General features: G+C 38.0%; 3 protein-coding genes across 3 annotated transcripts; 2 read left to right on the top strand and 1 right to left on the bottom strand.

Moving 5' to 3' along the window:
* Positions 1 to 2,510: 2,510 nt before the first annotated feature.
* On the top strand, positions 2,511 to 4,835 carry LOC133323540 (nucleoporin Ndc1-like). The gene is made up of 3 exons (XM_061532457.1): positions 2,511 to 2,905; positions 2,969 to 3,588; positions 4,084 to 4,835. Exons 1-3 carry the CDS (start codon positions 2,511 to 2,513, stop codon positions 4,833 to 4,835), a joined length of 1,767 nt encoding a protein of 588 aa, XP_061388441.1.
* A 2,966-nt stretch (positions 4,836 to 7,801) lies between these two features.
* Positions 7,802 to 12,823, bottom strand: LOC133323541 (putative OPA3-like protein CG13603). The gene is made up of 5 exons (XM_061532458.1): positions 12,665 to 12,823; positions 12,418 to 12,586; positions 11,659 to 11,801; positions 8,564 to 8,848; positions 7,802 to 7,998 (listed from the first exon to the last, which is right to left on the bottom strand). Exons 1-5 carry the CDS (start codon positions 12,804 to 12,806, stop codon positions 7,802 to 7,804), a joined length of 936 nt encoding a protein of 311 aa, XP_061388442.1. The 5' UTR covers positions 12,807 to 12,823.
* A 5,332-nt stretch (positions 12,824 to 18,155) lies between these two features.
* Positions 18,156 to 18,669, top strand: LOC133323539 (DNA polymerase alpha subunit B-like; the record flags this gene model as incomplete). Its single annotated transcript, XM_061532456.1, has 2 exons — positions 18,156 to 18,225; positions 18,287 to 18,669. Coding segments are annotated over exons 1-2 (453 nt in total), but the record flags the coding sequence as incomplete, so codon positions are not given.
* Between the last annotated feature and the right edge of the window lie 1,334 nt (positions 18,670 to 20,003).

Below are 20,003 nucleotides of genomic sequence, written 5' to 3'. Positions count from 1 at the left end.
TAGAAAACGCATTTTAATTTTCTGTGGTTAAAAAGGCATTTTAAGGCCTTTAAACGCTTCTAACGCCTAGAAAACGCATTTTAATTTTCTGTGGTGTAAAAAGGCATTTTAAGGCCTTTAAACGCTTCTAACGCCTAGAAAACGCATTTTAATTTTCTGTGGTGTAAAAAGGCATTTTAAGGCATTTAAACGCTTCTAACGCCTAGAAAACGCATTTTAATTTTCTGTGGTCTAAAAAGGCATTTTAAGGCCTTTAAACGCATTTTAATTTTAAGGCATTTAAACGCTTCTAACGCCTAGAAAACGCATTTTAATTTTCTGTGGTCTAAAAAGGCATTTTAAGGCATTTAAACGCTTCTAACGCCTAGAAAACGCATTTTAATTTTCTGTGGTCTAAAAAGGCATTTTAACGCTTCTAACGCCTAGAAAACGCATTTTAATTTTCTGTCGTCTAAAAAGGCATTTTAAGGCCTTTAAACGCTTCTAACGCCTAGAAAACGCATTTTAATTTTTTGTGATCTAAAAAGGCATTTTAAAGCCTTTAAACGCTTCTAACGCCTAGAAAACGCATTTTAATTTTCTGTGTTCTAAAAAGGCATTTTAAGGCCTTTAAACGCTTCTAACGCCTAGAAAACGCATTTTAATTTTCTGTGGTCTAAAAAAGCATTTTAAGGCCTTTAAACGCTTCTAACGCCAAAAAAACGCCTTTTAATTTTCTGTGATCTAAAAAGGCATTTTAAGGCCTTTAAAAGCTTCTAACGCCTAAAAAACGCATTTTAATTTTCTGTGGTATAGAAAGGCATTTTAAGGCCTTTAAAGGCTTCATTCGCCTAAAAAAGGCGTTTTAATTTTCGGTGGTCTAAAAAGGCATTGTGAGGCCTTTAAAAGCTTCTAACGCCTAAAAACGCATTTTAATTTTCTGTGGTCTAAAAAAGGCATTTTAAGGCCTTTATAGGTTTCTATCGCCTAAAAAAGCATTTTAAGGCCTTTTTTTATATATTTACTCCTGAAGGATATAGACCCCAAAGTTGATAGTACATCCAAGGGTGGTTGACCTTTAAATAGATACCAAATATAGTGATGTATCTGTTCGAATATGGGAGTTACACTCAAAAATTTGCAGGTGCTTTACGTATTCAGATATTATTCAGTAACCCATTAGATGGCGGAAATATAGCCTTGATCGCTTTGAAATTTTGTATGAGGTTCCAGTTATGGTCATGGACAATGCCTTTAATTTTCGGTGATGATCAGATAACCATTTTGGCATGAAGTGGACCGAAAACTTAATTTTTTGTTCTAAATGATGTGTGTCAAGTTTCGTGGAAATCGGTTCAGATTTAGATATAGCTCCCATATGTATTTTTTTTTTTGGTTTTAATCTGTGTAATAAAATAAAAAAAATGGATTTCGGAAAATAGTGCTTATGTATGTGAAGAGTACTAAATGGTAATAAACATGATATTAGATGTAGAAATAGAGGTGGAATTCGGAACTATAGTACAACAAATTATACAGTATTCACGATTTCCATATGAAATATGTTTTTGTATTCCCTTTTCGCATACGAAGTAGCGGGCACTTTGCTAGTGAAAGAAAATAATTTGGTGGAAAAAAATGGGGTCCTTATTAGCCATAAGGCTGAAGGTATAAAAATACTTTCGATCCGCAAGCGGGTATTTGGCTGCACTTAAGCTATTCAGCACCAGGGTTAAAACTTGTGGCAAATTTGACTTACCTATATTTTTCACAATATTTTGTCATTAATGTATCTATTTTCCACAATTTACAGCACATATTACTCATACGCTGAAATTGCCATAGAGTTTCAGGTCCAATCGCTGGATTCCCCATTTCACAATAATTTGCAGCAAAGAGTCCATAGATTCTTTGTGCAGGCCAATACATGCTAAAAGAAAAGGCCAAAACACCAATTTATATAGAAATGTCATATCCTTCATGACCCGCATCATGTCTGGACAATATCGTCACATAATTATTCACAAATAGCACACACGAAACACTTTTTTCACTAAAAAAATATATTTTCATTTACTTTCTTAACGGAACGCGGGTTTTTCTATCATGGACATGTTTAGATTTGTTTTAAATGAATTTCATAGTTCTCAGCTCTCGTATAGCTATTAGGCACACGAAGATGGCAGCACTGTTGAACAGCTGAGCAACGATGCCATGGCATAGTGTGGAATTGGCATCATTGTTTTGCAGATTTTAAACAGAAACGGCGCAAAGCGAAGTCTTTTTGCACAAAAATCGACATAGAAATTAAATTAAACAAAGAAAATTGTATACATTTTCCCGCCTGGAGTCTTCAGGAGACAATAACTTAATTATTACAAAGATAAATTGTGTATTAAAATTGTTTCTTATGAACTTAACCTCAAAAGCAACAAAATAAAAGCCGGTTCCGCGTTCAGTTGTTGTTGATTGCCAATATTTTGTGTTAAGTGTAGTGGTGCTGGATTCCAAGATTCCTCGAGTGATCGAACATGTCTGCCGCCACTGTGTTGGAATGCAAAAAGCTTTGCCTGTATCGTTGCCTTACGGCAGTTGCCCTTAGCATTATGATGCAGTTTTTCCTGCTCACCGTTTTCTTGCTGTTTGTTAACTTCCATATATTCCATCTGTTGAATTGGATTACTGAGACATTTAGTTTAATGTTTTCCTTTTACACATGGCTATCAATTATGCCACTAATATCGGCTGTTATCATATATGGCATATTGTTGGGTAAATCCCATCTGGCTGTTAAACAATATTATGGAACACGCTTCAAGTGGATACTGGGGACTGTGGTGCGTAAGAGTCTCTTTTTAATGATACACATTGCGGTGGGTTTCCTAACTGCATGGCTCTATGCACGCTACTTACATGTGGATTATAGGTACGTAAATGCTGATGACATAGCACCCCTTAAGAAATTCTAATATTGTTTCGTTATTTTCAGATCCTTGGTGTACCAGTGTTATGGCATGGATTGCATTAATTCCTATTATCTCTTCCTCGTCGGTTCTGGCATCTCAGCTGGCTGTTATTATTTCTTTAAGGAGAATTTACGCCATGAACCCGAGGTGGAATATCCCATAATACAAGAAAAGAAACTTGTCAAACTGCGATCTCTCCTCTACTCCACCCTGTACAAATCGCTGATGAAATCATTTGTACCCTCAATGTTTTATGCTTTTGCATTTTGGATATTCGGCGACATAATCAATGCTCGTTTTGCGCGATTCTTTGATTTGGAAGTTGATACAAGTCTATCGTCGTTCTTTTCGGTGCTAACAAATTTGCGGATATTATTCTATTCGTGGATTTTACAATCACAAATTTTAAGTAACATGAATTTAATGCAGAAGTTCTTTTCAATTCTATTAGCCGAAGAAATGCAATTTGTTATCGAGAAAAATCCCGTTGTGACAGAGGGTCAAAAAGAAGTCACCCTCGTTGAGGCTTTAACAATGACCCAGGTGCCAATTGTACAAACTTTAGCCGCATTGGATCTTTTCAATATGACCGGAACCTCAGCGGCGAATAGGCGTAAGGAGATCTACGCTCTATCGATACCGGGTAAGTTTTCAGCATAACCATTCTTTAGATATAATTTTGGAATACCAATCTACATAGAGGTTTTAGCAAGACTTACTTCGGGTAGGAATAATCCGCACAAAAAGGGTGAAAATAGGCCCGTGTTTAGGATTTATTTTGAATGACTGAAATACCCCAAAAATAGAAGTAATTCGAAGGCAGAAAATATTCCTTTGATATTTAAAGTATGAAGAGAATGCCAAACCTATCCGCAACTCATTTCCAAGTCCTACTTTTTAACCGGTTTACAGACGTAGTTATGCTGTCCACTTGCACAAGGATGGACTTGGAATCCGCACAATTTCTCATTTTCAGTATTGAATGCTACATTGAAAAATATATCTTCACAGAATCCGTAATACCAAAAAAATAGAAAAATAACGCGCATTCGGATCATCGCTCCTGAACTCGGGTTACTTAATTTTCTTCATATACACGTTCAAGCTAACAATTATTCTTCTCTCCCATTCTTTGCAGGTGGTCACCCTTATAATTGGAATCAATTGTCTTCACAATGTCTGGCGATAATCAATGCATTTATTGAGGATCTCACAACATCGGTTAAGAATATTTCAACAATGAAATCCGCACCGCTATTCTGTCAAACTGATAAACCAACAGCCACAGAGGCGGCAGAGAAGATTCTCCTGCGTCAATACAATGAAACCTATGGCATTCGCAGAATGGTCTCTGAACCACCAACGACAAATATTGGTTCATCCTCAACAACCGCAGGTGGTGCCAAATCATCTAGCACCCCGACTGCTGTTCAGCGTATCAATGAACAATTTGAACACATTTCCAAACAAATTGAACAAGCCCTCAATACAGCCTTCCACACAATCCCCGGAGTATTTTATATGTTTGGAGAACCCGATGGAGCTCGCACAGCTTTCCTCCTATCCAATTCACAAATTATTGTTTGGTTGACACAAGGCTTAGCCGGAATTTGTGCCGAGTCTTTGGTTGAAGATAAATATGGTGTTGTTCAAGTTGCCCTACCACAAATTATACGTACCCTCTTAAAACTGAAAGGTGAATTGGATAAATTAAATAATGTCAATTTAAATGGCAAAAAATTGGATCGTAATCTAATCACCTTGAAAAATTCCGTTAGACGTAGTCTCTACAAAATTGTCTCAGTTTTTGGAGACTATTTGCGGGATCTGTTCGATGACCCAATGGAAATTAGAAGTCTGCAGTGTTTTGTTAACTATCAGGAAGTTTAAGTTCAATCATCATCAGCTAACTATCATCTTCACAAACTCAATCACAGTCATTCTTAATATGTATATTGTATTTAAAAGTTATTTTTTCTTTCTCCATTAAAACCACAATTGTAGTATAAGTATTTTATTATTATTTTTTTAGTTATTTTCCTCTTCCTCTTTTCAAATTGATTTTGTTAAGTTTTAGTTCTAAGAACTCGTCGTCGTCATGCACATAACACCTAGTATATATAACCCATTGAAAATTGTATCATTAGATGTGCATTTCATAGATATTTTAATACAATTTTTATAAATAAAATAGTTTTTGACTTTTGTAAAAAATTTGGTTCCAGAAAAATATATTTTAAATCCCCTCATATAGGTCGTCTGAAGTGCATTTCATAGATATTTTAATACAATTTTTATAAATAAAATAGTTTTTGACTTTTGTAAAAAATTTGGTTCCAAAAAAATATATTTTAAATCCCCTCCTATAGGTCGTCTGAAGTTGCCTCAAAAAATTCACCCTTCAACAAAAATTCTAAAAAATGTACTGACATGATGACAAGAACGAAAAAGCCATTTGGGTTAGTTTCTTTTTTATGAAAAATAAGTGGAAATGGATTATAAGTTTGCTGAAAACTGCCTGCAGCGGCAGTAGTTTCTAAAATATACGGCAACTTTTGCCTCATTCAAGCTGACATAAGACTCAAACACTCAACAGAAGTCTGGGGCAAGTAACCAAGGAGGGCAAATTAGTCAACAGCGACAGGGTTCCAAATACACGCGGCCAACTCCGGAACCAAAAGTGATGGATTCACCAGAATGCATTTTGTATTAACCTCCAAATAGGGAATTGGGTACCCGCCGTACAAGAGCAAAGGTTCTGTATCGTTTGCATCGGTAGAGGCTAAGAAGGTTGTCAACGTGAAAACGAAAATCGGACCAAGTTCTCGGAAACTTATTGAAGGGACAACTCAACCAATAGTCCCAGATGAGCAAATAGCAACAGCGAATTCAGTAGCAGCTGTTTCAACGGACTCAAGGCCCTTGACATGAAGAGAATGAGGTCGATAGAGGAACATCAAGTCGCTGCTGCAAACGGTTCGAACGTTTGTCCCTATGAATCGGTAGCGGCTAAGATGGATAGTGAAAAGGTTCTCAACATGAAAACGAAAGTTGGAGCAAGTCTTCGAACCTTCGAAGCCAACCACAGCGAATTCAGTGGGAGCTGTTGTACCGAACCGATTATTCAAGCGACAATCAATAGCTCCAGATAACAACATAGAAGCCATAATTTTTTTAAAAAATTCTAGCTTAGGAGGTGAAGAATTAAGTTTTAAAAATCCACGATTAGGAGATGAAGAATACTCAGCTGGCTTGTTACAGAATGGTTGTTCCATAAGCCGAGCATAAAAAAGAATTCCAAGCGCGTCGGTCTCGCGAATTATAAAGCTCGTGGTTCATTCGACGCCGATATTCACCGTCGACGCAGATCGGCCCATAGACTTTAATTGTTGATCTTGTGCCACTTAAAGTTATCCTGCATAGCCGTATTTATTTTGCAGTAATGCCGAACGTAGACATGACTTTAAACACCTCTGAACGGATAGGGCTGTCGAATGCGGCTTTATAGTCGACGAATAGGTGGTGTGTGTCGATGTGTTTTTTCAGGATTTAGTCTTGAATAGTTCGGCTGGTAACCCGTCGGCTCCTGCTGCTTTATTGTTCTTGAGCCGATTAATTGCTTTTATGACCTCATCTTGGCTAGGTGGTATACACTCTATACCATCATCTCTTATTTGTTCTGGAGTATCTTCTTCACCTCCACAATATGATACCAGAAGCTTTTCAAAATACTCCTTCCAGATCCTCAGCACGCTGTATCTGTCACCAAGTTTCCTTCTTCATCTCTACAGTAGGATGTACCCGCACCAAAACTTTCGGTTTGGTGTTTTACTCGTTGGTAAAATTTCCGGACTTCATTCTGACTCCTGTGTATCTCGATTTGCTTCCGATAATTCCCCATCACATAACGTCTTGCTACTGTTTGCAGGGTTTCCCTATACGCTGCATTTTTCACATCAGTAGCATTACGACACTCCTGATCGTACCATGGGTTTCTTGGTGGTGGTTTTTGGTACCCAAGTGTTGCATTTGCTGCAGTTTGTAGGAAGTGGGCAATTCTTTGCCATTGTGCTTCTATACTATTATCGGGACAAGGAGTGCTTTCGTCAAGCAAGTGGGTAAGTTGAGCAGAGTAGGCCTCGGTTACCTGTTGTGTTTGCAGCTCTTCGACGTCGGGTTTCCGTGTTCTGTTAGATCGCACCGAGTGCGATACATTGGCTGCTACAAGGTAGTGGTCCGAATCGATATTCACTCCTCGGATCGATCGAACCTCTAATACACTGGATGAATGCCTTCCGTCTTTAACAAAATGATCAATTTGATTTCTCGTTGCTTGATCAGGAGAAATTCAGGTGGCCTTGTGTATATCGAGATGCTTGAATCTGGTGCTGCTAACTACTATGTTTGTTTTGCTGCTGCGAAGTCAATCTCATGCCGTTGTCGGATGTTTTTTCATTGAATTTTCCGTCGGTGGGGCCAAAGATATTTTCCCTTTCGATTTTTGCATTAAAATCTCCTAGCATCCCCTACGCCACCAAGGAGGTAAAAAATAAGTTTTAAAAAATCCACCCTTAGGAGGTGAAAAATTAATTTTTAAAATATCCACGCCTTTAAAGTCAAACAATCGATCAGCACCCCATTGTTCGGTATTTTAGGTACCGAACGATTACTGGTATTTTAAATGTTCAGCTCGGGCTGGTCGAACTTAACGACGTTTTATTTGTTAATTCAATATAATTCCAATATATCCTTGTGTAATAATATCCTTTATTGTCTGTGAGAACAACATAAATGTTTATAATACAAAAAGTTGTAACTTCGAATACCAAAACTTCTCAATGAAAAAACACTTAAAATTACGCCGCTTTGACTGGAGCTTCAGCTTTTGTGGATTTATCAGGTGGGGATAGTGGTGGTGGAGGAGGGGTTATTGTTGTACTATTGGATGTCTGTGTTGAGGCATTTTCTTCCTTTTTCGATGTTGGTATTTGAGACTGTATTTGTTGCCCAGACGATGTATTCATTTTGAGAAGTGTTGCCGATTTTGCCGGAGCTAAAAATATATACAGAGAAAACAATCAAGAAGTAAAACAAAGAGTTATTTTTCTATATGCAACCATTGATAACTGTATTTTCAGTATAAATATTTTTTGGTTTTTAAAAATTAATTAACAACAAAAAACACTATTCTACAAAGTTGGATATAGACGACAGGTGGCAATTTTGTGGAAGGAAGAAATGTAAATGCAAGGTGGTTGTGTTTGCACAATTTAATAAATATATGAACGGCTATTGAAAAAAAATTCTGAAAAAACTTTAACACAATTGTAAAGTATTATTGGTGTTGTTGTGGTAAAGAGAAAATCGAAATCAGAATGAAACGTAATTGAAAAAATATATAAATTACAATAGTCAAAAGTACAAAAATAGGCAGATTAAAATATAACAATTGTTGGTTCATTCTGATCCCAATTCACTGTTAGCTAATTCTATATCATATTTAAGTTTAGCCATTGAATTTTCTAAAATAACATTTTGTGGCAGTAGTCACTGTTTCAAGGCCTGCCTTTCTTTGTTGTTGGCGACAGACTGGACGATGTCTTCACTATTTTCAAAACCTTCCGTTAATGTAGTTTCAGGAACATCCATGACATTTTGTGTAGATGATGATGGTGGAGGTGAGGTTTGATGTTGTGGTTGTTGTTGTTGTGACACAGACACTGGACTATTGGTGAACACTTTTGTATCTAGGAAATGTAAAGCTCTCATGACTAGACCACCATCGGCATGATATGGTGATTTGGTTTGTGGTTTTTTATTTAATGACTGATCTGGATTGTCAGGATTAAATGGTTGATATTCGCTTAACCGTTCCCGGGTCCATCTGAAAATGGAACGTGATTCTAGAAGATACGAAACAAATAGAAAAACAAATGAAATGATAAACAGAATGCAAACATAAATATGTGTAAAATAGGGAAATGAAATGATAGTTGGGATTATAGGAAAGGGAGAGAAAATTTTGGAAAGCACTACAGGAGTGATCAAGATCGTTGTGTTACAATTTTCAAATATGGTTATACAGAACATCGACAAACAAATTTGAAATAAAACCATACCCTACACAACTACCACTGAACTTTAACATTATGCGGAGCTAAATCCCGGGCCTAAGCAAAAATTCGCAACTGCTGCTCAATAGTAATGCCTTTACCCATCCCAATTTCAGAAATGCTGTTATCTTCTAGAGTAAGTTGTGTTGTGTAAGTTGGCAATTAATTAACTGCAATATGGTGTGAGGGCCTGTACAACATTCTGGACAGATATTCTGCACGTGGTCATCAATCCGTGCCCAATACGAATTGACTACACCAATCTGAACGTAATAAGACCAAAACTATTCAGGTTAGTCTGGGCAACTGACGTTTTTCAGCTGCTGGGTGAGCTCCGAGGACGGCATTCACTCGGTATTTCTTCAGCGCAGCGGCAACACTATGAACGCTATTTAGACCTACTCGATAAGCAACTTGATCTGGATGCTCCATATTATATCGTTGGACCTCATCCTCTAGATCATGCAGATCCTTTCTGACACGCCTGGCGAAGTTTTATCCACCATATGATGGTTAGGATGATTGTCCGTAGCAGTATGATGTACGCTGACTTAAGGGAAGGATGTTCGTCTGCTCATGAATATGTTCCACTGCTGCCATGAGGACATAAGGGCGGCGTACATACAGAGCTTAGTCACAGAGCTTAGTCACAGACTGATCTATCGCTTTGTAAGATGTCAAGAAGGTTTCCTTATCTACGCCCCAAGACCCCAAGAATTTTGGGGTAGTTGGTGGTCGAAATTGTATGCCCCTGGATCTGCACATGCAATAGCATTCTAATCTCCGCAGACCATGTTGTGAACAATGTGGCCGAAGATTTCGTGGCGGATATTTTCATTATCTTCGCTTGGAAGAAGGCTGGTAAATCGGCGAGATAGGCTTTTAATCATACGCATATGTCCTCAACGACTCCCTTGTTGATGATTCGCAACTGGATAGTTTTTCCTAATGCTGGGGAGGAGTAATGTCCCAATAGTCTTCGCTACTGGGGACAAAAGTGAAGTCGACCTGTATGATTAACTTTTGCTGGCTTCAGTAGCGGGATCACCCTGCCCATTGTCCAGGCTTCGGTAACTATGTTAATGGCTATCGACAATTTGAGGACTTTGGTTAGGTGCTGAACTCCGGGCTCGTCCAGATGTTTAGCATAACCATGGATATTCCGCCAGGGCCCAACGCTTAGCGATACGGATGACATATTCAAAATCACCCATGGCAAACTGTGGTGGTGTTTCCTCGATGGGAAGACATCTTATACGACGTAGTACTCTTCGCTTCGCACTGTAGCTCTGGGGATGCTCGGTTAAGTAATCATCGGATCTGTTTTGTCATTGAAAGTGACTGAGGTTCTATCATCCTTCCTACCAGGGTTTGAAGGAGCGACTTAAATGTTGCTCACAGTTTACTCACATCGGTTCAAATGTTACAACTCTTCAGATGCTCGAAACATGCATTCCGCTTATGATCTGCGACTAATCTGCGTGAGTTCCCTGGCCTGGGATCTGCTGGGTTAGATCGACGGAGCTCATCCCGCTCATTTCCTACATTTGGTAACATACTGGTTCATTTTCTATTCTGAGTGCATTTTGTTATGTCTGACAAACTGTGACACTCGTCCCTTATTTTGTTGGGACATCCTCATTCATCGTGCAAAATGTGAAGCTATCAATTCTCCCAGCCAGTACTTGTTCCCCTCAATTCATTACCTACGGCGGAATGCCAATATTCATCATGTGAATTGAAGTCTCCAAGTACCAAATGGTTATTGATCTTCAATAGAAAGCTGAGGTTAAGTAAATAACGCGGTTCAAAGCTTTTAATCGTCGGTATATACATTTTAAACAGCTCTACCTCGAAAGTATCACATTTAACTGCTACCCTAAAACAGTCACTAGAGATTGGTCTGTATTGAACATATACGCACATAAGGTGCTTAGATTACAACGATGTTTGCTATAATTTTCATTAAGCTCGGTTTCCTGCACAGTTTTGAAGTAAATGTGGCAGAAAAAAAATAAATAAATTGAAAATTGAAATTGGGCTGGTGTAACTAAATAACTGGGGATTGCGCTATTGAGAACCCGCTAAGAATTGTTGTGTTGGGTTTTAGAGGAAATATCGCGGTTGCAGGAAAAGTTCTTGGTCGAAACTTGGCATTTCCTAAAAAATAGGCCCTTCATGTCTACTAATCTAAATTAAAAATTTATATCGTCATATACTGAAAAAAGAGGTATTAAATTAGGGCGGTGCATACCACAAAGTTCGTTATCGAATGTTCACCTCCCAATGACCCGGATTTAATTTTCATGTTATAGAAGTTTCACGGAACAAGTTCTGAATTGTAATAATAAAATATCAAAAACATCATAACAACGATATTGATCACTGTAAAATATAACATTAAGCAAATGAAATACGTTACAAATAAAGAAGTATGTCATACAGAAATTTGGTTCACATTCCCACTTATATGATTTTCTTCGCATTGCAATTTTTGATTCTTGAGATACTCTATCAATAGTTTGTATGATTCTTTCAACATTTCTTAGGAACACAAAAGAACATTAAGATGATTTGACTATTCGGACGAAGAATCTTACCAATATCGGCTAGTACTCGTGTCAATTCTCTTAATTGAGCATCTTGGCGTTCCAAACGGAATGTCAGTTCAGCTAAATTGTTTGTAAGTTCCGCTTTTTCTAGGACCATTTTTTCTTGCTTTTTGGCCTCATTGCTGGTTTGTCTGTAAATGCAAAGAAAAAAATATAAAGTAAATAGAATTTGATATAGGATTTGGGAGAGAAAAATAGGGAGCAAGATGATACCTGTATTCGAATAGATTTTAACACAAGTATGTTTAGATTACTATTATGGGAGGGGGCTCTAAGTTGCCGAAATATGGATATGAAATATTCCGGAAAATCAGAAAAAGTTTTTATTTATTGTTTAAAAATCATTGCGTTCCGATTGTTTTTAAGACCGCAGCTTAGCTTCGGTGGTGTTATAAAATTATGTTCGATCCGAGTTCATATAGGTACTCAATTTAGGACTTTAGCTCAATCTGATTCGTTGACTATAATGTTTCAAAAGATGTGATATCTTGAATATAAGGGCTCATCTCTGAATTTTCAAAAAATTTAACGACAGTTTGACCTTATCTTTCTGGTCACGAAGATTCCAGACTAACAAAAATAACGAAGTTCACGAATATGGATTTCGACTTCACCTACAGAAAAAATTGAAATGAGCTCCTATGGATTTGGAACACTTGTTTCATGCAAATGTAAATTTTCACAATGTATTTGTTTTCCTAGTTTCCTTTCCTTTGAATGACATCATAGTGCCCTTTTTCTACATACCTAGCGTATTCAAATATCAGCAGCCCCGCACCGATTGCAAATATAATAAATTCACCCAAGAGATTTGCACCCAGTTCCACAGCCATGGCTTCTGTTAGGGGTGGCACATTGACAGGCTTGCCCAGATTAAGGGCCCACATTTTCGTCTTGACTTCTACCCAATTATACACTAAACGGAAAGAGAAAATCGTCATTCATACATTCCACACCTAATCCATTAATAAATATTCAGGAATACACTACTTACATTGAGCCGGTGGCATACAAATATAGTTACGAAATAATGGATGCTCTTTGGCTTTCGATTTAATTATATTCGCTATGGGTTTACTGACTTGTTTGATGGCCAATACACCCAATTTGGCCGCTGGGAAGGCACCAATAACCATTGTGGATTTATATAAATGTGACTATCGAGCTTAAACACTGGGATGTGCGAAAAAATGCTGTCCGTCCCTCTGGAACAAGCTAATTTTGTAGGTTTTTTTCCAGAACAGCTGTTTTTGTTATTCACAGTTAGGGTTGCCAAGGTTGATGCAAACATTTGATTGTGTGGAGACTTTTTGTGTAGGGTGCACAAAGAAAGCGTGGAGTTAAACAGCCGATAGGCAATAAACACATTGAAAACGGCTAGCGGTTAACTTCATTGGGAATTGTAATATCAAATGACGTGTAAAATGGGTTGTTATGTCAAGGTACAACAGGATAACTATTGTGCCTCAAATTAGCTTACAACATAGTATAAAAACAACAAGTTTTTGTGTTAATTCTACATTTTTCAGCATGTAACTAAAAAGGCGAAAATGAATGATAGGTTATGTTAGGAGAAGTCTACAGTTTCGGTATGTGTTAATTAGATGTTTAATCGCATCTGATTTTAATGACAATTTTAATGCACATAAGTGGAGGACTTCCATAGAAATCATTATCATATTTTATGAACTTATTACCAGAAGAAGAATCTCTCTGAGTGCATTATCACTTGGACACTGCGTTTATTACTAATGCTCCCCAGCAGCGCACATAAGTGATATCACTTATCGGTAGCGCTTCTGTTTTACTCCGGCGTTGGATATTTAGAAGTAAAAATTATTATGATCCGAGAAGGAAAATTTTTCAGTATGTATGAAATGTCAATTTATAAACAAATATCAGATTCAAACTTCATTAAAAAACAAACTTAAAAGTCCATCCCTGAAGTCCTCTTATGCGTTTCTCCCTTCAGGATTAAAAACCAGTGTAGTGGTTGTTCTTGAGCCCCGTCGTACCTTGTACCTTCGTGCAGATATAGTAATACCTTCGTGCAGATATAGTGTGCCTCTACTCCTTTTCAGAAATTCCTCATCTGATTTTTCCAAACAGAGGTTACCAAGCCGCAAGATTGCGTCCTTTTCAAAGGTATTCCAGATCGTTCACTGCCTTGTTAAGGTAGTCAGCAGACTCCTTATTTCCAGAGTTCATCGGAAACAGTCTTGTCCATGATAGCAACTCTTTGGCTATCTGGGACCATTTGCCGTCTTTTTAAGTTTTGCAGTTTGCTTCGAAGCTTCCTGCGAAGACCTGCCATTTGGTTTGGCCTATCTACTTCTTAGCGGCTTTGAGGCAAATCAGGCAGACGGTTGGATTGTCTTCAGCAACGACGGGTTCTTTGCTGCTGCTTGATCTACTACCTCCGTCACCGTTATCCGTCTCCGTTATCTTTGTTGCAGGGGGTTTTGGCTTCTGTCGGAACAGGTTCCGCTGAAGTTTCCGAGGTATTTCACATCGCATTCGACAGCGGAATTTAAATTAAATTTAAAGTAAATTTAGAATCTCCACTCTTGACTGCTTTGTCTTCGATGATTAATTGCCTCGGAAGTCCTGACTCATCAACCATTGTCGATGCAGAGACGGGAGCTTCCGCACTTGGGTCCGAAACTTTCCGACGACACCTTTTGACTTGGATGTAAAACTCTAATGACTGTAGTGTCAGCATCGTCCCATATTCCCCCAGAATGATTTCCTGACTCAGGCGGAAACTTCCATTTTCTTCAATCAGGTTGAGGGTTGCTTCACACTGTTTATGTTGTTAAGAACAGTACTGAAGTTGTCCCCGCCCATGTTTGAGGTCCGCTGCGTTGAGCGTGGGGATGTACTTCGTACACCAGATGAAGAGCCTGCTTTTGTAATATGTGAGACTGACTGTGGCGCCAAAGCAACCACAACTGTTTCAGTCGAAGATCTTTGTTTTTATAGGGAGTTTTTTATTTCAGATTAATTTTTTTGGAGGATGGTGGCATAGCCTCCTTACCGTGGTTAGGATTTGGTAAATAAACTTAATACTGGTTGAGTCACCCACTTATTAATCAGGCTCAGGCTACAGTCAATATGCTGACTGCAAACCATCGATGGGCACGAGGTCACATACCACCCCATACCTTCAATGGAGGATACCAGAAACCCATTTTATGGTTAAATTAGGGGCGCCAATATTCGTCTCCTTAGCCCAATGATCTTTCTTCCTTTCTACTAAAAACTTTAGAAAGGTTACTAGACTCAGAAATTAGAGATACCATTGACCGTAATAAACTTAGTAAATCCCAACATGCCTATATCAAGGGCAGATCAGTGGATACAGCTCTGCATGAGGTGGTTGGATACATCGAGAAGAATATGGAGTCCTCTGGCTACACGTTGGCAGCATTCCTCGACATCGAAGGAGCTTTCAACAATGTGAAGCTAGAGGCAATCCATTCTGCTCTCGTAGACATAGGTATCCCCTCACTCCTTACGGAATGGATTGATAGAATGCTGGAAAGCAGAATTATCAACTCATCCCTAGGAGAGAGTTCCGTGAGGAAATCTGTCAACAGAGGCACACCTCAGGGTGGAGTTCTTTCCCCCCTTTTGTGGCTTCTGGTGATAAATGAGATACTTATGAAATTCAATCATCTCAGGATAAAGGTTGTAGCCTATGCCGATGATGTAGTCTTGTTGGTTGGGGGTAAGTTTATTACGACAATATCAGACATCCTGGAGGGTGCTCTTTCAACCCTGTCAAATTGGGCTTGCACCAAAGGTCTTGGTGTAAACCCCACAAAAACCGAACTGGTACTCTTCACTAGGAAATACAAAGTTCTTAGTTTCCGTCTGCCATCACTTGGTGGAGTGACATTAACTCTCTCTGATGAAGCTAAATATCTTGGCACTGTCCTAGACCGCAAGTTACTGTGGAATAGGAATGTCGAGGAACGCTCTAAGAAGGGATTGATGGCACTCTATTCATGCAAGAACTCCATAGGCAAGAGTTGGGGATTGAGACCCGGAATTATACACTGGCTGTATACGACGATTGTCTTACCCATACTTACCTATGGATGTCTTGTCTGGTGGCAGGGGGTGAATAAAAAGAAGCTGCTGACAAGACTGAGCTTAGTACAGCGATCGGCTTCAATTCTGATCACTGGAGCATTAAGAAGCACACCACAAGCAGCCTTGAACGCAATCTTGAATCTCCAACCATTGGACATTCTGATCAAATTCCAGGCTGCTAGGTGTGCCCTGAGACTCCGGGAAACAGATGCCTTGAAATCGCGGAACTATGGTCATGCCAGCATTCTAAACATAACGCCAAGTTATGACCTTTTTAGGGGGGATAGTCATATCAGTGATTATATTCCCCCCCACAGGGATTTTAATGACATTAAAGTCGAATTTCCTAACAGGGAATCCTGGACTAGTGGCTCCCTACCTCTGCCAGGTCTGTCAATCTTCACAGACGGGTCCAAGATGGAAGAAGGCACTGGCGCAGGCGTCTACTGCAGGGAATTAGGTATACGAAACTCATATAAACTCAACAATGATTGTAGCGTTTTTCAAGCAGAGATTCTTGCAATCACGAAAGCGGCCGAGATAGTAAAAGCACTTAATACAGACTTTACAGGACCGGTGACTATTTACGTAGATAGTCAGGCGGCCCTGAAAGCGGTGAAGTCGCATACTATAAACTCGAAAGCAGTTCATGATTGTAAGACCGCTCTGAATGATATACGTCAAATAGTTGGGTTATGCTGGGTTCCAGGACATAACGATATTGAAGGGAATGAGATAGCCGACGAGCTTGCTCGAGGGGGGTCACAGTCGTCCAGTCTTCTGATTGAGAGATCTGTGAAACCCCCTATTAGCTATTTCATTGGCAGAATCCGTGCGTTCTATTGCGAGGTAGTCGGCAACAGATGGCTAAGGGAACCTGCATGCAGAATCTCTAAATCTATCTGGCCAGAATTCTCTCATAAAAGAACGTCTTCGCTGCTGGATCACAACAAGAGGGAGATTAAGATCGTTGTGGGGATCATTACTGGTCACTGCAAAGTTAGATCTCTCACTTCTAAGTGGGACTCCAGTGGAGAGGATTACTGTCGTCTATGTGAGGATGAAGAAGAAGTGGAAACAATTGAGCACATCCTTTGCAAATGTCCATCGCTGATCAGCAGAAGACATAAACAGTTTGAATGTTATGAAATTGATAATCTAGTCTTCTTCTCCAAAATAGACCCTAACCTAATTCTAGGCTTTGTCAAAAAATTGACTTGGCTAAAATAATGTCTCTTCCGCTTCCGCTCCCTCCTATTCTGACTACCTCTCTCTCTACTCTTCCACTATCTTTTCTTCTCGCTCTTTATAGGTACACCTATACATAATGGATGATCACAATGGACATAGTCTCCGAGTGGACGGTTGTTACAACAGCCGTACATCCCAAACCTAGCCCAATGATCATTTGCACTCGGTCAGTTCCTCCGAGACTCTCGCCATTGACTGTCCTCTACTACTTAGTTATATATTTACTGATCGTCCCAGTATCGGCAACCTGTGGACGCGTTCAACTATGCTTCCCATAGTAATAGTGCGTTTATATTAAAACTTTATTCCAGGTTAACCGACTTTATGAGGACTTATTTGACATATTTTCAATGGAATTGACATTTTAAACCCACTGCGTTAACGAAATCCTATTCAACGTAAACGTATTATAAATGCCATTTTAGACACTCTACGGAACATGAACATCATGATATAATATGTGTTTTTAATTCGACTTGGGAACATTGCACGTCGAATTCATATAGGAACTATGCGCTGTGATAGATAATCGAATCGTCAGCTTCGCTAAATTGAGAACCTATTTATTGCGCCATGATCAGAACCCTGTCTAAACACTGAAAATGTAAACACTCAATCATGGCACAATAAATAGGTAGTCCATTTAGAGCAGCTGATGTCTAGATTAACTGTCAAAGTGGTAAATTTTACTTGAATTCGATGTGCAATGCTGCCAAATTTTTTAATTATTATAGGGAAAAATTTGACAGATAATCGAGACAAAAAAATGTTTTTGTTTTGATACATCACCTTATTATTGCATCATGCACTCAATCATTTGTATTCTATTTATCTCACCTAGTGTTTCCTATATAGGCAACTGGTGAAAAAGTGCTGCCAATTCTATGAAGTGGAGAGAAACATGTGTAGAAAATATCATTAATTGCGCGCCATCAGTTGACAGTTCTTGAGCACAACAAACAATAACATTGCAAAATATTATTAAACAAACCGTGTATTCCGATTGTAAACAAATTATCGTGTGTGTTTTTTTTTTATTAAATAAAACGTGTTAAATAATAAATACTTCAAATAAACAACTCAGTTTCTATCAATTTGTGTTGACATTAAACAAAAATAAAGTAGTAGTGAACAAAATGGAATCCGAATTGAAACAAGAATTTGATAATATGGGAATTGAGCCCAGCCAAGAAGTTTTGTTTAGATGTAAGTTAATACTTTATTTATTTAATAATTTATTTACTAACAATTCTGTTAACATTTCCAGCTGTTGATTTGTGCTCCACTTACAATATTGAAGATGCCGCTGAATTTGTTGAACAATGGGTGGCATTTAGCATTTCCAATTTGAATGGTGCCGAACCATCGCTTGAGCATTTAAATGAATTTGAACGTAAAGTGTTTCAGGCCAAACGTGATAAAGAATTAATGGCCGCCAATAAGAAAAAAGGTGGTAAATTTCCATCGGCCATATCAAATTTAACCCACTTAAATGATATTGCATCGAGCAGTAGTAATCCGTTGGCTATGTACGGTGTCGATGATAGTGATGTTATGGATGAATATATGCAGGATAGCGGTATGACTAGTGCAATGATCGATGATGTTGATAGTGTGCCGGGAACACCGAGCATTCTACATACACCTAAGGTAAGTTTGAATTGCACGCATTTTTGTAGTAGTTGATCTTAAGGATATTGTGTTTATTTGACCCTTTGTCTAATTGGAATAGATAAAAAATATTTTAATTGTTAATTGGAAAACGTGGTTGAGCTGGTTTTCTTATTAGCTCAATGATAAATATATATGTTGATAAATAATATGTTGATCAAATTTAAGTAGATCAATTAATTTTGAACATATTTAAAGACCATTAAAATTTGGAGCAATTTGAGTGTTAATAGGCCGCCTTCGGCGGGGGATTTAAGATTTTCACCTATGGAAATATGGGGGACTATTCGGCTACGGGATGAAATTGGCTTTCAAACTAATTTTGTTTTCAAAATAGCCGGTGGTTATTAGGACTTTCTCCAATGGAGGTTGAAAATTTTCTCTATGCGATTAAATTTGCCTTTTTAAGTTATCGAAAATCGACTGAGAGGTATAGACTTCCCCATGAAAGTTAACTCAAGTCAAAATTTCAAAACAATCCGAGTTGAGTTCTTAAATTGACTTAAGCTTTTTTGGCTTCTCTTTTAGGTTAAATCTAAACGTTTAAGATCTGAGTTTACGGTTGAGCGTTTAAACCGAACCGAAGTCTCTCTTAGTGTGACTGCAGGATCTGAACTAATTTCGTTTTAATAAAAATTACTATCAAGTTCAAATATGTTTCTTTGGAAAATCCATTTCAGAAAATTTGGAGCCGTCCGGCCGTCTGTCGTAATTGATTTCATCAAAACTTTACACATTCTAATATTTCTTCCAAACTTAGTTCAAGTTCGAAGATGAGGAATATGGTCGAAATTGTGCCAAAAATTAATTATAATTAATTATATTTTATTTTTAATTATTATATCATACAAACGAAGTTGGGACCCATTAGTCCACTTCTTGTGGTACCTCCCCCACAAAGGGTCAACATTTTCAATATTTATAAATCCAATATTAGGCGTTTCTATTATCTTTGCAAAGCGCAGATCAAGTCCTCCCTTATAAAGTGTTAATATTTTATAAACTTTTAAATTTTATTAAATTGGACTAAATTAAATAACCAATTTGATCAACATTAAATCTGAAACCGATTTGATAAAAATATACCCCATATAGAGAGAATAATAAAACATGTATGTAATTTTGAAGACATCCGCAAACCATAGATTGAGGGTATATATCTGTCGGCAACACCAACTGACACGTTTTTACTTGTTTGGGAATATTTTTAACCTAATTAGCAGTAATGGCGTATTTTGGATTCTTAATGGGTAGGGATTTTTCTTATTATTTTTATTTATTTTATATTTCATATTGCCCAGACTTCCGACCTT

The sequence above is a fragment of the Musca vetustissima genome, unplaced genomic scaffold (assembly GCF_032173495.1).
Source record: "Musca vetustissima isolate MV318-11 ecotype Yass unplaced genomic scaffold, APGP_CSIRO_Mvet_v1 utg18776, whole genome shotgun sequence".
Taxonomy (NCBI): domain Eukaryota; kingdom Metazoa; phylum Arthropoda; class Insecta; order Diptera; family Muscidae; genus Musca; species Musca vetustissima.
Note: the sequence above shows the minus strand (reverse complement) of the source record. Positions and strands in the feature narration are given on the sequence as shown.

Bases quoted from the DNA above. Each gene is read 5' to 3' on its own strand.
- LOC133323540 (XM_061532457.1), top strand. From the start codon at position 2,511: ATGTCTGCCGCCACTGTGTTGGAATGCAAAAAGCTTTGCCTGTATCGT. The intron at 2,906-2,968 runs GTACGTAAATGC...CGTTATTTTCAG, and splicing joins TACTTACATGTGGATTATAG to ATCCTTGGTGTACCAGTGTT. The intron at 3,589-4,083 runs GTAAGTTTTCAG...CATTCTTTGCAG, and splicing joins CTACGCTCTATCGATACCGG to GTGGTCACCCTTATAATTGG.
- LOC133323541 (XM_061532458.1), bottom strand. From the start codon at position 12,806: ATGGTTATTGGTGCCTTCCCAGCGGCCAAATTGGGTGTATTGGCCATC. The intron at 12,587-12,664 runs GTAAGTAGTGTA...CTTTCCGTTTAG, and splicing joins TTGTATGCCACCGGCTCAAT to TGTATAATTGGGTAGAAGTC. The intron at 7,999-8,563 runs GTTTTGAAAATA...ATATATTTTTAG, and splicing joins TGAAACTACATTAACGGAAG to CTCCGGCAAAATCGGCAACA.